This window comes from Mus musculus, chromosome 11, assembly GCF_000001635.26.
Source record: "Mus musculus strain C57BL/6J chromosome 11, GRCm38.p6 C57BL/6J".
Classification (NCBI taxonomy): Eukaryota; Metazoa; Chordata; class Mammalia; order Rodentia; family Muridae; genus Mus; species Mus musculus.
In genome coordinates this window covers 114,887,746-114,902,903 of record NC_000077.6, presented here as the reverse complement: position 1 = coordinate 114,902,903, position 15,158 = coordinate 114,887,746, and the positions used below count along the sequence as shown (strand labels likewise).

Genomic DNA, 15,158 nt, shown 5'->3' with positions numbered 1-15,158 from the left:
TAACTAAAAAGTCATCCTTGACCACACAGCAAGTTCAAAGGCTAATCTGGGCTATAAAGAATCCCGTCATTTGTTTGTTTGTTGACACAGGGTTTCTCTGTGTAGCCCTGGCTGTCCTAGAACTCACTCTGTAAACCAAGCTGGTCTCAAACTCAGAGACCTGCCTGCCTCTGCCTCCCAAGTGCTAGGATCAAAGGTGTGCACCACCACCCAGCAAGAATTCTGTCTTTAAAAAAAATTCAAAGAAGTCACAAATAGCCATCATCCTACCACTCTGGGGGCAGCTTACCCTAGGAGTTGCTTCTGGCACAGTGTTAAGAGTTGTAAGAAGTGGCTGGAGAGATGGCTCAGTGGTTAAGAGTACCGACTGCTCTTCCGAAGGTCCTGAGTTCAAAGCCCAGCAACCACATGGTGGCTCACAACCATCCGTAATGAGATCTGAGGTCCTCTTCTGGTGTGTCTGAAGACAGCTACAGTGTACTTAGATATAATAATAAATAAATCTTTAAAAAAAAAAAGAGTTGTAAGAAAAATCATTTGGGCAGATCAAACCATTGGTAGCTACTGCAGCCTGGAAACACAGTCATCTTTGATGCAAGTTTAAAATCACCCTGGTAAGAAAACACTCTTGTGTGTTCCATCAAGAACAGCAGTTGGTATGTCCTTCCCAACCCCTTGAACCCCAAAGGCTCCTCTGACTTCAAAGCTGGGCTTTAATAGGGGGCTACAGGCATGTAACAGACATCATTTAAACCATTTCTTCTCCCTTTAAAAAGGTATTTTAGGGCTGGAGAGATGGCTCAGTGGTTAAGAGCACTGACTGCTCTTCTGAAGGTCCTGAGTTCAAATCCCAGCAACCACATGGTGGCTCACAACCAAACATAGTGAGATCTGATGCCCTTTTCTGGAGTGTCTGAAGATAGCTTCAGTGTACTTACATATAATAAATAAATAATCTTTTTTTAAAAGATATTATAAACTTTATTTCATCTTTTACTTAAGAATTCAGAGAAGCCAGGCATTGTGGCACACACCTTTGGAGGCAGAGGCAGGCAGATCTTTGTGAGTCTGAGGCCATTCTGGTTTACAGAGTGAGTTCCAGGACAGCCAAAGCTACACAGAGAGACCCTGTCTCAAAAAACAAAAAATAAAAATAAAAATGAGTCCAGAGGAATTTGCCCCTGACCTTGGTGCCACGGGCCAGGCTTTTGTCCTCAGAGCTTAGGTTTTTTTCTCTGTGAGATGAAGGAGTTGGTGTTTAGTACCTCCATGACTCCCCTTCCTTTGTAGTCTCATGGGTCCCCCACTTTCCCAGTGACCACAGATGTTCTTCCTGGACTGACACTACAAAGCTAACTAACACAAGTACCGTTCTATACGAACCATGTCAATTCCCAGAGCCCCAAAAGAGCAGCATCGATGTCTTCCACACCCAGAGGCAGAACAAAATACAGGCTAAGAGGAGAGAGCCAGTGGGATGAGACTGTGCCCACAGAGCCCTGGCTCCTGCTCATCTTTAGTGAAGCCACTGAGGCTCATGACATTGAGGGCAGCAGCCAGCAGGGAGCCTTGGAACCTGGTAGTCACCACTGAGAGGATCAGGTGACAAGGAGTCACAGGTAAAGGTCAGAGAGTCCTTTTCTGGGCTTCTGGATCTCACTGTACTCTGCTTTCTGGTCCTGAGGTTGATGAAGAGAATCTCCATTGGCGTGAGAATCCTGCCTCTGGGAGTTGAATGCCACGGATGAATAGTGAAGCTCTTCCTGGGGTAATGCCTGTAGAGAGAGACCCCAGACTCATGGCTACAGGAGAAGGGCACATACCCTGGACCTCAACTGCCTCATTGGCCCACCTGGTCAAGCCACAGTGGGAAGTACCCATGCTGGGTATATCATGGCCAGCAGAAGTAGCCACGGTGGTAGAATGCTTCTGATGTCACAGGCTGACTTGACCCAAGGGGGAAAGGAAGTTAGCTTCCAACCAACCGATTTGTAATCATTAGCTACCAGGTGATACCAGGTTGTTGCTGGTCCCATAGCTGGGAAGACATGAGAACATGTCACATGCTGGAGGAAGGGGCCTTTCAGATGCAAGGCGAGGTACCATCTAACTATGGACTGCTGAAAATGAGGACACTGAGCTGCTGAAAGTGAGGACACTGGGTTCCCTGCCTATCACTCATCCTCAAAAGACACTGATGAAGGGCTGGAGAGACTGTCCAGTGGTCAAGAGCATTGTGTGTTCTTCCAGAGGACAGGGGTTCAATTCCCAGCATCCACATGGCAGCCCACGACTGTCTGTAACTCATTCCAGGTTATCTGATGCCCTCCCCCAGACATACACACAGACAAAACACCAATGCACATGGAATACAAATAAATGAGTCTTTTTTTTTTTTTAAGACACTGGCACAAGTGAAAGGAAGTCATAGCTTTGGGTCATCCCGAATGGATGTGGGACAGAACCTCTCATCGTCATCCCCCATGGAGCAGGAGCTGCAGCCTTGGTTGAATGGGGTCAGAGAGGACTCATTTTGATGAGTCACTTTTTCAGTGGTGTATATCCCCCCATCTCCTGTCAAAAACTATGGCATCCCTCGGGGGATCAGATAAGGGTTCGGAGGGCTCTGAGCCTGGGGGTAAGGAAAGGAGTCTCCCCCCCCCCAAAAGCCCTTGATATTTGTATCTCTCTCTCAGTTTCTGTTTGACCCTCAAAATGGAGGGTCTTGGACACACCTCTAACTAGAATTGATACCAAAGAGATGGTGTGGGGGGAACCAACGCAAGACAAAATGTCTGGTTTTGATGTAGTAACTGTCAAGACCATAGATTCTGGCCACTCCAACAATCCCACTTCCTACTCCTAGCTACACTGACGCACGGCTCTTCTAAGGAGACTCTTGCTGACTCTCCTCCTGCCCCATCTTCTGTATAACTGCCTGAGCCACAGCCCATTCCCCTTCTGCCCCTCCCCATCCCTATGTGGTACCCTTATGTGGCCCAGGATCCACACGCCAAGGGAGCCAGGCTCTTTAACTTACCAATGTGCTATATTCCACCACTTCTACCTGACTTGGTAGCACCGGCTCTTCCCTCAGAGACCACGTGTGCAGCTGCAAATTCACATACTGGCACTCATTCTGCTCAGAAGCCTGTAGAAGGTCAAGAAGTATCATCTATGGAGTCCCTCCCTCCCAACCCTCCCCATCCCTCCCACTGCCCTCCTTCTCTGAACACCTACATTGTGGGTATCATAAAGACATCCCCACTCTTCCTCTGCCTTCACCCTGTTCTCTCAAGGACCCTCACTTCATTCAAGTCCACTATCCTGGCCAGAGGGGAACACACTGGACAGAACTTGGGGTGAGAGTTGGTGACTAGATCTCCAAGTGCTAGCCTGAACAATCCCATCTCCCTGTAACAGACCAGTTCCCTCTACCAGCCCAGGAGCTCCCCTATAGCCTCCTCTTACCTCCTCCCCACCCAGTCATCCTGGCTCTCCTCCTGCCGTAGCTCCCTTACCTGTCTGAGGTTCTGGGACAGCTCTGGATGCCTATCAGCTAGAGGAAGGAAGAGAGGGAGGAGGTGAAGCTGCAGACAATGTAGGCGTGGGGTGGGGAGGTTGGTTGCTACTCTATCTGAGAAAGGCTTTCCCTGGAGACTCCAGCCATAGGTCTGGGATTCCTAGAACATTCAACAATAGTGGATGCTATAATAGGTTTAAGTGAAAAATTACAAGTTTAAGTAGAATGAAGTTTTTGTTTGTTTTGTTTTTGAGACAGGGTCTTGCTATGTTGTCCAGCCTGCTCTTAAAATCTCCCCTAATCCTCCTGCCTCAGCATCCCAAGTACTGAGAGTACAAGGATGAGACACTTTGCCTTGGTTATAAAGCAAGATCTTTAGGAAATCACATAAAGAGCTAGAGAGATGGCTCAGAGGTTAAGAGCACTGGCTGCTTTTCCAGGGGACCTGAGTTTGGTTCCCAGCAACCACAGTGATTATCTGACAACTGCTGTAACTCCAGTTCCAAGGGATCTGATGCTCCCTTCTGACCTCCAAGGGCTCTACAGACACACACACACACACACACACACACACACACACACACACACACACACGCCACATATATAAATAATTAAAACATGGGGAAATATTTTAAAGAAATCACATAGGTATAATAAAAGACCAGAAGGAACTCACACGCCTCCAGCACAGTGGCTTATTTTCTGGTTTTTGTTTTTGTTTTTAAGACAGGGTTTCTCTAGGTAACAGTCCTGGCTGTCCTAGAACTCACTATGTAGGCCAGGCTGGTCTTGAACTCACAGAGATTCACCTGATTGTGCCTCCCTAGTGCTGGGATTAAAGGCATGCACCTCTGCCTCCTGGTTTGTTTTGTTCTGTGAGACAGAGTCTTCCCTATGTAGCACTGTCTGCCCATGAGCTCTCTGCTATCCTATATCCTATACCCTCTGCTTCCCAAACACTGGCATTAGATGAACCAACCCATCTCATATCTTTCTTAAAAAGGAATTGTGGGGCCACAGTGTTTCTAGGTGAAAGGGCACCAAAGAAATGTGCTAGGACTCACAGAACTGGGGTTGTCCAGTTTGGGGAAGTCCCATGTGGTTAGCATCAGCCCTGTGGGAGCAGAAGCTTGGGAGGGTGGAGAGTAGGGGGAGGGAGGAAGAGGGGAGCCTAAGGTTCCTCCCATGTGACCAAAAGTCACAAGACGTGGGAAGGAGCAAGGCAGGCTGGACACACTGGAGGCCTAAGAGCCTTGCAGAGTCTCTTGAGAGTGTGGGAAGACATACAAGGTTTTAAGCAAAGAAGACACAGCTCCAAAGAGCAGCCCCTCTGGCCCCAGGAGAAAGGCTCTAGGGAGCTATCTGCAAAGGTCTGCAACCACTACACCTAGGGATACCTCTGGGGCCTGCCCTTCTGGGTCACCTGGCTTGTGTGCCCTGAGGATGTGTTCTTAATGTGGTGCCTGTTCTGAGAACTAGGGACAGAGCAGGAAGGTGAAAGACTGTGGGCAGAATCTGCCTACCCTGGAGCAGGGACAGGAGACACAGGGGACTAACTCACCTTTGACCAGCCGCTTCTGGAACATCCTCCAGGCCAGCAGAGAGGTCCCCACCAACAGAAACAGCAGGAGAGCTAACACAGACAACAGCGCTGGGAGCCTTTACAGAGAGGGAGTAATTTAGTCAGGGCCTTATGTATACCAGTCAAGAGCTCTACACAGCCCCTGAGTATATAACCAGACCCTGACTTTCAAAACAAATACATAAAGTCTTTTTTTTTTTTTTAAGGAATCCGTGAGATGACTTTGTCAATAAAAGAGTTTGCCCTGCAAGCCTGAGGTCACAGGTTCAAACCCCAGAACCCACAGAGGAAGAAGTGACTCCTGAACGTTGTTATGCACTCAGGAACACTCGCTCACATACAATAATACCCTTTAAAACCTTATAAATCTGGCAGTGCTGACCCACAACTTTAATCCAGTGCTCAGTGCTCAAGAAGGAGGGATAGGGAGATCTTTGTGAGTTCAAGGCCAGCCTGGTCTACACAGTGAGCTCCAGGCTAGCCAAGGCTATGTAGTCAGACCTTTTTTTTTTTTTTCAAAAATAAGTAAATAAATAAATAAACAAACTTATAGAGTCTGAAGAGATGGCTCAGTGGTTAAGATCACTAACTGCTCTCCCAGAGGTCCTGAGTTCAATTCCTGGCAACCACATGGTGGCTCACAACCAGATCGGATATCCTTCTCTGTTGTGTCTAAAGACAGTGACAGTGTACTCATATACATAAAATAAATAAATAAATCTTTTTAAAAGGTCTTATAAAGGTCGACAGCATAATGGCTTCTCTCTCTGTCTGTCTCTGTCTCTCTCTCACACACACACAGATACACACACATACACACACATAAATACACACACAGAGATTTACACACAGACACACACATACAAGCACATGCACACGCACACACACTGCACACAAGCTTTCAGCCCCAACAAAACAGGGTCCTGCCTGTCGTGAATGTCTGCAAATGAATCTCCGAAAGCAGCACGCTTGGGTCCTGCATCTCGCCTTGTCAGGCAGCCACATTGTGGCTCTAGGTCGGCAGAAAACTTATGGGAAGGTTTCCAGGGGTGGGGTAGTAAGGAGAGGTCAGGTCTTGGTTCCTAAATCCTAGGAGAGAGGCCATGTGTAGACAACACATTTGTAGACCACAACATCATGTCACAATCTCCAAAGGTTGGACATCCCTGCCTAATGCAGGGAAATTTGCTAATAGGAACCCTTTTGTTGTTAGTGACTGCCATCGGAGTGTCCAGGCCTTAGTCTATGGGTCTCATGCATTTGGCCCTGCATAGTTACAAATACAGCCCAACACCAAATTGTAAATTTACTTAAAATACGGTGAGGTGTCAGGAGCAGTTGGGTGTTTGCTTTGTGTTTTGTTTGTTCGTTTTGTTTTGTTTTCCTGATATTTTTGTACCTTGGCATGGCTCTTGAGTGTGAACTTTAGAGATAACAGTATGGTGTGACAATGTCAAAAGCCTGTACAATAGCTAAGTGGTGAGATGACAGAATGGGGCTGCTCACCAGAAACCAATGTGTGGTCTGAGATATGACAGGGGCCCTAACTGGCCCAGCCTCCAGAGAAGGAGGGGGCTGAAGATCAGCTCATCCACATGCTGGAGATACAGTCTGTGGTGCCTACTTCATGAGACCACAGTGAAATCCCTGGGAAGGAGCTGGGAGGAGCTCTTGGTGGAGACACACAGAGGCCCCTGGGAGGGCGATGCACCCAGACCCTGCTGAGATGGAGAGTACTCAGGCTCTGTTTGGGATTCTCCCAGTCGGCCTTGCTGTGCCTTCAATTGTCTCCTCATGATCGATCTATATCTTTTATGATAAAACCATCTCTGTGGGTGATGACTTCAGTGAACTCCTGAACTCAAGGAAGCCTCATGGGAGCCTCAACATTTACAGCTAGGAGAACAAGTGGTCAGAGCTTTTAACCTATAGGATCCATACGAACTCCAGTCAGTTCCAGGATCCATTGGCAGTGCCTGTGGGGTCAGAGTGGAGAGTCTGAATCCTGGAGATTGTTGGTGACTGCATGCAGTCTTCTTGGGAGTGTCTGCAGACATTTTCAGATTCTCTGTGGTGCTGGTGTCTCCCCAGTTTATAGAATGTGGAGTCATGTAAGTCTGAGCCCAACCCTGCATCCTCTGTGCTGACTATGTGACGAGGCAGTGTGCTTAGCTCTGAGCTTTAGTTTACTCATCTGAAAAATAGCGTGGTATGATGACGTGGATCAGAATGGCCCCCATAGGCTTATATATTTGAATATTTAGTCCCCAGTGAGTAGAACTACTTGGAGAGGATTAGGAGGTGTGGCCCTGATGCAGGAGGTGTGTCACTGGAGATGGTGGCTTTGACGTTTCAGAAACTCACAACATTCCCACCTAGCTCTCTCTGTCTTGTGGCTGTGTCTCAAGATGTAAGCTCTTGGCTACTGCTGTAGAGACATACATGCTTTGCCTGCCTGCTGCCATGTCCCCACCATGATGGTCATGACCTCTATTCTCTAAAACCATGAGCTCCAAATGAATGCTTTCGATGATAAGTTTTGCCTTAGTCATAGTGGGGTTTTTTTTTTTTTTAATCACAGCTATAGAGAAATAACTATGGGGTGTGATGACATGAAGATCTTCACGAGGTATGAAAGAGGTACATTCTGGGAAGCACTGAGCCATGCTTGACAGGATATCACCAGCCCCTTTCATTCTGCTCTCCTCTCCTGACTCCCTGAGTTCTTCCTCAGCCTGAACTCCTCCTACCTTCAGCATAGGCAGGCCCAGCATGGTCAGTGACCTAGGGCCTCCTTACCTGGACTATAGCCCAGGGTACAAGAAGTTCTAGCCAGCCAGGTATGACATGAACATGTGGCCATGATACCTACTTAAGCCCCTGTGAGGAGAAGGCTCACCTTCAAGTCAGGAACCAAGGTGCCTTACCCCAACCTCACACTTCTGGTAGCCCTGCCCTTCTCTTAAGGGGACAACAAGGCTGAGGTGGACACCTGCAGGTCAGGAACCAGGGCACCTCACCTCAAGCCCTGGGAATAGTCATGTTCACGGTGGCCCTCTGTGTTGGATCCTAGGGCGGGACCCTTGGTAGGCAGACTGGTGGACACCACAGGTGTCTCTAGTGTTGGTCCTGGAGATGAAACTATAGATCAGAACTAGTTAGTTGCCTATATCTAAGGGCTTCCTCCTTCTTCCTCCCTCCTTCCCTCCCTTCTACCCTCCCTTCCTCTCTTCCTCATTCCCTTCCTTTCTCATTTCCTTCCTCATTTCCTTCCTCCCTTCCTCTTTTTCTTTCCTCTCTTCCATTCTTCCTCCCTCCTCTCTCTCTCCCTTTCTTCTTCTTCCTTCTCTTCCTTCCTCCCTCCCTCCTTCCCTCCCTTCCTACTTTCCTCCTTCCCTTCTTTCCTCCTTTTCCTTTCCTTCCTTTTTTCCTCCCTCCTTCCCTCCCTCCCTCTTTTCTCTCTCCCTTTCTCTCTCACCCTCCCCCTTTCTTCCTCCTTCCCTTCATTACTTCCTTTTCTTTCTTTTACTTTTTGAGACAGGGTCTTGATATGGAGTTTATAGCCCTGGCTGTCCTAAACTTGTGATCTTCCTGCCTCCACCTCCTGAGTGCTAAGATCTCAGGCATACACCACCCTGATCAGCAGCCGATGGGTTGGTTTTGAGCTGATTTCGCACCAAAGGAAGGATCGGATCAGGTGGGGGGAATCCTCCTAAATCAGCTGATCATTTGCACACACGACAGAGCTGCCACCCCAACCCTCCTGAGGCAAAACCACACATCAGGTCTGCTCCCCTTCAGCCTCAGTCATAGGCTGCCAGAGACAGCTAACTGCAAAGCTGGCATGTCACCAGTGAAAGCTCTCTTTGAACAAAGCACTGTCACCATCTGTCCCCTATTGACCTCTGCTCAGCCCCCAGAACACCCATGAACTCTGTCTGGTTTCCATGGTTCACTCCCACAGGATACAGATCTCTGTCCCCTGGCCACACTCTGCTCTCTCTGCCCCGTGTCCCCTGACAGACCAGCACCTTCCCCCTTACAAGAAGCAGTTACTCCAGGATGCCTCCCTGGCTGTTGCTCTGTCCCTATCTGCCCCTCATCACACATAATGTACTCCCAGGCTCTGAGCTGAATTCCTCCTCCAGAAATTCCTGCCACTTTCAGATGTCTTGATGCTACAATGATCATTATGGGGACTTACCTGGGTCCTCACTTGGAACCACAGACAACTCAATCTTGAAGTACTTATCGAACCCCAAGGAGCCATCAAAAAGTGATATATCCACCGCACACATGTAGGTGTCTGCATCCTCCAGGGTGAGGCTCTCATAGGTCACTGTAAAGGTGAGGTTGTCTGGATGGTCCCTGATGGTCACTCGGCCACTCCTAGCTTCTTCTGAGCTGCTGGTCTTGACAATATCTTTACATAGTATCTTAAGTGACACTCTGCACCAGTATTTGTCCTTAGTCTTGAATTTCTCCTCATATCGACATGACACACTCAGGGATTCACCTACACTTCCTGACATGGTGCTGGGACCATGCAGAGGGACACAGCCTGGAAAACACAAACCTCAATTCTACACCCCCACAGCTAGAAGAGGGATAAGGTCTCCAGATTTCCACCCTCCATCCACCCCTTCACCTCCCATCAGTCAATCACCCTTCAGCACCCTTCCCTTCTGCCCTGCTCCATCCTTCACCCGGAATCTTCCCAGTCCCTCTGACCCACAAAGGCCTCATGTTTGCAAACTCAGCTCTGGGCACCTCAGGAGTCTGGAGAAGAGCCACACCCTCACGTGCCACCCCAAACCCCCACAAAAATATGGGTCAGAGCAGAAGAGATGGCCAGCTGTATGCCCAGCTCCCTCAATGCCCTTAGGACCCTGTGACCAGGAAGAGGAGTTAGGGGGAAGGGCAGGAAAATGGGAGGGTTTGCTCTCTAAACCTAGGTGTGTCTCAGTGACTTTGAGGTTCTGTTTTTTTTTTTTTAAGGTTTTTCTTTAAGGTTTATTATACTTGTATATTTGTATGTGAGTTTATATGCACCACACATATACATGGAGCCCATGGAGACCAGAAGAGGGTGTGAGAAGCCCTGAAACCAGAGTTATAGGTGGCTATGTGTATACATTATGTTTTTGTATGTTGTGCAAAGTTTACCCTTGTTCATTTCTCTGCCCACATCTCTTGTTTCAATCCAGACATGGCATTGCTATGTTTATTCTTAAAAGCTCCTGTCTCAAGTTTGCATAAACATGCTCCTCATTTGTTCTCTGCCTTGCCAAGAAAAACCAACAAGCCAATACAGAGCTTTGGAGAGAAGGGGTGGGACTTCCGGTTCTAGGAGGAAATGAAAGAGAGCCAGGAGGGAGGTGGAGAAAACATCAGGAAAGGAGCGCTGGATAAGAGACAACAGAAATTCAAGAAAGATGGGGATATTGTCTGGGAGGAGGCCTGACTAACTTGGAAGTTTAGAAAGGAGTAATGATTGCTCAGTATCTGCCTCAAGGCAATTTTAATAAACCTTGGTCTCCCTGTATGGTTATTGGGGAACTAGGAGAGGTTAAGGAATCACGGATGCTGTACTAATTTTATGGATCAATATTAATATAATAATAATTCTACAGTTCTGAACCACTATGTGGGTTCTGAAAACCAAACCCAGGACCTCTGGAAGAGCAGTAAGTGCACTTAACACTGAGCTATCTCTCCATGATTTGTTTTTAATTATGTGTATGTGTGCGTATGTGCACGGGAGCACGGTACCTACAGAGACTAGGAGGAGCACCGAGTCCCACTCATCTTTGCACCCCCGGCTCTGGGGATATGCATGCATAACAAATCCAATTTTCATGTGAATGCTTGAAATCCAAACTCAGGTGCCCACTTTCTCCACTAAGTCATCCCCTGCACCCGACGTGCTTAATAAGTAAACAGCAGTTTCCAGCCCTCCTGTACCTTTCCTGGCTTGCAAGGATGCTCCTCCACCGCCAGTAGATGGTTGGCTTTCTAACTTTCCACCACTTCCCTTAGCAGGGCACTTTAAATCCCCTTAAATCCCAAAGGGGGAAAAATGAAGAAGAAGAAGACAACCCAAATAAATAAAGGGAAAAATAGCCAAGATAATTTTTTTCAAACCTCTGTGAATAAGTGTGTAAACCCAGATGAAACCAGTGTCTTTCTTTCTCTCTTCCTTTCTTTCTCTCTTTCTTGCTTTCTCTCTCTCTCTCTCTCTCTCTCTTTATTTATTTATTTATTTTGAGGCAAGATTTTTTTTCTATGTAACCCTGCCTGGCCTGAAACTTACTATGTAGAATAGGCTGGTCTTAAACTTACAGAGATCTGCCCGCCTTTGCCTCCAGAGTACTGGGATTAGAAATTTTTTCCTTTAGGGGTGTGGCTATTGGCAGGTTGCCTCTGCCCCAGTGGATGACCCCATACCCACGTGCATAGAGCCAGTGCTAATCATTCAATGGTTTTTTTAAAAAATATATAAATAATACTAAGTTGGAGGGAGATGTGTTGAACAGACTTGGGGAATCAGACTTGGGGAGGTCAGATATGGTCAGACTACATTGTTCACATACATGAAATTTTCGAAGAGTAAAGAACCAAAAAAGAAGTCTGTGGGGTGTGGTGGTGCACACCTTTAATCCCAGCATTTTGGAGGCCGAGAAAGGCAGTCTCTGTGAGTTCATAGCCACCCTAGTCCACAGAGTGAGATCCAAGGCTAATCAGTGAGACTTATCCCAAAAAGAAAATGAAAAAAAAAAAACCTTACAAAAAAGAAAGAAAGAAAGAAAGGAAGGGAGGAAGAAAGAAAGAAAGAAAGAAAGAAAGAGAGAGAGAGAAAGAAAGAACAAACAAGGCTACACAGAGAAACCCTGCCTTGAAAACCCAAAAAGGGGGGGGGGGACCCAAGAAGAAAAGAAAGAAAGAGGGAAAGATGGAAGGAAGGAAGAGAAGGAAAGAAAGATAGACAGATTAAATTTTTTCACACACATCCACACCAGCACGTGCCTGTCAGGGCCTCTCAACACAACCACTGTCCACTCATACTGGTACCACCTGCCCTGACCTCCTGTTTTCTATTCTAAACCATCCAAAAATCCTCTGGGCACCCGTCCTGGACAGCCACCAGCCCCCACCGTGTGTTGACTTGTCTCTTGTTCTGACAGCTGTGTGCAGAGGGAGATCCCGGTCCCTTCCCCCCAAGCACGGCCCTTTCTTTGGTCATCCACCTTACATGAAGGACTCAGCTGCCACATTTGGTGTTGTGCACAGAGAGATCCCCATTCCAGTGCCTCACACTGCATCTCCCCGAAGCCCCCCGCCCTCCCGGGCAGACACTACCTCACCTGGAAGCCAAAAAAGCAGCAGCAGCAGCAACAGTGTGGGCAGCCACACAGCTGAGGCCAGTTGGGTCATTTCTCCCACACACGGGTCACCGGCAGGCAGGCCACGGCTGGACGCTCCACGGTTCAGTCCCGCTGGGGGACGGCCAGTCTCTGAGACGCCCACTTCTGCTTTTCTTTGTGTCTAGCTGTTTTGCTTCCGACTTTCCTCAGTTCTGTTCCTGGAGCTACGGGAGAAACTAAAAGAATCGGAAGGAGCCGAGGCGAGCTGATGAACCCCCCGTGAGGCTCTGATCTCATGACTGCCAGGCTGCCATGACAGCCTGATGACCCCTGCTTGCGTCTGGCTCAGGGTGCAGGGCCAGGTTTCATTCTGACTGGCACCCAGTCACTCCTCCTTTCCTTGTGGGAAGAATGGCAGCCTTGTGGAGAGGAAGACCTGCTAGCCCTGCCTGGGTGGTGCCCACTATGAAGCCTTCCTGGGAGCTCTAGGCCTGGACCCCCAAAAATTCCTGAAGGGTTTCTGGTGTTGGAAAATGTGTCTTCCATTTGACCAGGGGCTCTCCAGGCTGCGACCTTCTTTCTTGTGTAGCCCCATTGAACTTGAGCAAGGACCCAGACAACTTGCAGATCTCCCTCTTTCTCTGGTCCACGGAGACACCAAACATGTACACAGGGGTCCTGTGAACCCTTCCAGCTCGTACAGAATGGCACGAAAGCCCAGGAAACTCTGACCTTATTGTAAAACAGGTCACCCAATAGCTAGCTATTATACTATATTAATCATATAATAATAGTAGTTATTAAAGCCGCAGGCAGCCCTATGCCAATGATGAGGTCCCGAGAGCGCCCTCCCTTCCAGATCCTCCTCAGCATCTCACGCTTTCCTCCTCTTGCTACAAATGTGCCCTCGAAGATACCTGCTAGTTACACTGCTAGACGGGTGGAAGACAACGCTTCAGGATCCTGAAGAAATTTCTCTGATGGCCAGGTACGGGGACATACCCCTATTATACAACTATTCTGGAGACTGAGTCAGGAGCATTGCTGGAACCCACAAGTCTGGAGAGACTGTTTCAACAACAAGAAAACACACCACTCTTTGATAGTAATAGCATCATATGTCAACTAAAGATCAGTATGGAACTTTGTGTTCTAGATACTTGGCTTGGTCAGTGTTTCTTTGCTGTGAAGAGACACCATGACCACAGCAAGTGTTATCTATAAAAAGCATTTAAGTGGGGCTGACTTACAGTGTCACAGGTCTAGTCCATTGTCATCACCACAGGAAGCATGGTGGCCTGGAGGCAGACATGGTGCCGGAGAACGAGCTATGAGTTCTACATCCAGATCAGCAGGCAGCAGGAAGAGAGACACTGACTGGGACTCAAAGCCCACTCCCCCAGAGAAAATTTCCTTCAAGAAGGCCACACCTCCTGATCCTTTCAAAGAATGCCACGCCCTGGTGACCAAGTATTCATAACGATGATCCTATGGGAGTCATTCTCATTCAAGCCACCACAGTACTTCTAAAATTAAAAACAAACTAACAGGGCTGGAGAGATGGCTCAGAGGTTAGGAGCACTGACTGCTCTTCCAGACGTCCTGAGTTCAAATCCCAGCAACCACATGGTGGCTCACAACCATGTGTAATGGGATCCGATGCCCTCTTCTAGTGTGTCTGAAGACAGTGACTGTGTACTCAAATAAATAAAATCAATAAATCTTTAAAAACAAACAAACAAACATTAAACTGTACATGGTGGTACATGCCTTTAATTCCAGCACTTGGGAGGCAGAGGCAGGAGGATTTCTGTGAAGCCAGCCTGCTCTACTTAGTGGATTTCCAGATAACCAGAGCTACATAATGTGACCCTATATCAAAAAAAAAAAAAAAAAGGAAAGGAAAGGAGAAGGAGAAGGAGAAGGAGAAGGAGAAGGAGAAGGAGAAGGAGAAGGAGAAGGAGAAGGAGAAGGAGAAGGAGAAGGAGAAGGAGAAGGAGAAGGAGAAGAAGAAGAAGAAGAAGAAGAAGAAGAAGAAGAAGAAGAAGAAGAAGAAGAAGAAGAAGAAGAAGAAGAAATAAACATTTGTATGTATGTGTATGTGTGTGCCTGCGGATGGTTATTTTGTTGTTCTGTTCAGATTTGTTCTGTTTAGCTTACACTTCCAGGTCACAATCCATCACTGAGGGAAGTCAGGGTAGGAACTGAAGCAGAAACCATGGGAAAACCCTGCATACTGACTGGTTCCCAGGCTTACAATCAGCTAGCTAGCTCATAGAGCTCGAGGCCACCTGTCCAGGGATGGTACCATTGACAAACGGATGGCCTCCCACATCAATCAAAACCAAGATAATTCCTCACAGACATGGCTGTCTGCCAACTGTATCTGGGCAATCCCCAGTTGTGACCCCCTCAGATGAACACTCTGGGGATGGGTCAAGCTGATATCTTGACGCTAACTTGGACACTTTGACTATTGATCTTGTACATGAACACTTAGGAAAAGAGTCATATTTTATGGCTTACATAGCCTGCTCACTGTAAGATTCACAGAAATGTGGTTTGTTTGTTTGTTTTTTATCCCCTAGATGTCCTGTGATGTAAATGGTACTGCTGTGGGCTTGAACACCCAGACTAGACAGAGAACAAGGAGGCAAGTCTCTCATGTGGCTGGGTTGCTTGCTTCTGA

The 15,158-nt window shown here is 47.6% G+C and overlaps 1 protein-coding gene across 6 annotated transcripts; it reads right to left on the bottom strand.

Moving 5' to 3' along the window:
• Window positions 1–957: 957 nt before the first annotated feature.
• On the bottom strand, window positions 958–13,752 carry Cd300a (CD300A molecule). Of its 6 annotated transcripts, XM_006533068.4 has the most exons (9): window positions 13,387–13,747; window positions 12,470–12,693; window positions 11,070–11,162; window positions 9,310–9,666; window positions 8,126–8,246; window positions 5,085–5,182; window positions 3,522–3,559; window positions 3,041–3,151; window positions 958–1,775 (listed from the first exon to the last, which is right to left on the bottom strand). In XM_006533068.4, the coding sequence occupies exons 2-9, from the start codon at window positions 12,537–12,539 to the stop codon at window positions 1,614–1,616; spliced, it is 1,050 nt and encodes a 349-aa protein (XP_006533131.1). In that variant the 5' UTR covers window positions 12,540–12,693; window positions 13,387–13,747; the 3' UTR covers window positions 958–1,613. The 6 variants fall into 6 exon arrangements, with proteins under 6 accessions (XP_006533131.1, XP_006533132.1, XP_030101751.1 ...); XM_006533069.4 differs by having other exon boundaries at window positions 8,126–8,234; window positions 12,470–13,752; XM_030245891.1 differs by lacking the exon at window positions 11,070–11,162 and having other exon boundaries at window positions 13,387–13,741.
• Between the last annotated feature and the right edge of the window lie 1,406 nt (window positions 13,753–15,158).

Bases quoted from the DNA above. Each gene is read 5' to 3' on its own strand.
- Cd300a (XM_006533068.4), bottom strand. From the start codon at position 12,539: ATGACCCAACTGGCCTCAGCTGTGTGGCTGCCCACACTGTTGCTGCTG. The intron at 8,247-9,309 runs GTAAGTCCCCAT...TCTGATCTATAG, and splicing joins GGTTCCAAGTGAGGACCCAG to TTTCATCTCCAGGACCAACA. The intron at 5,183-8,125 runs GTGAGGTGCCCT...CTCTCTGTAAAG, and splicing joins GACTATTCCCAGGGCTTGAG to GCTCCCAGCGCTGTTGTCTG.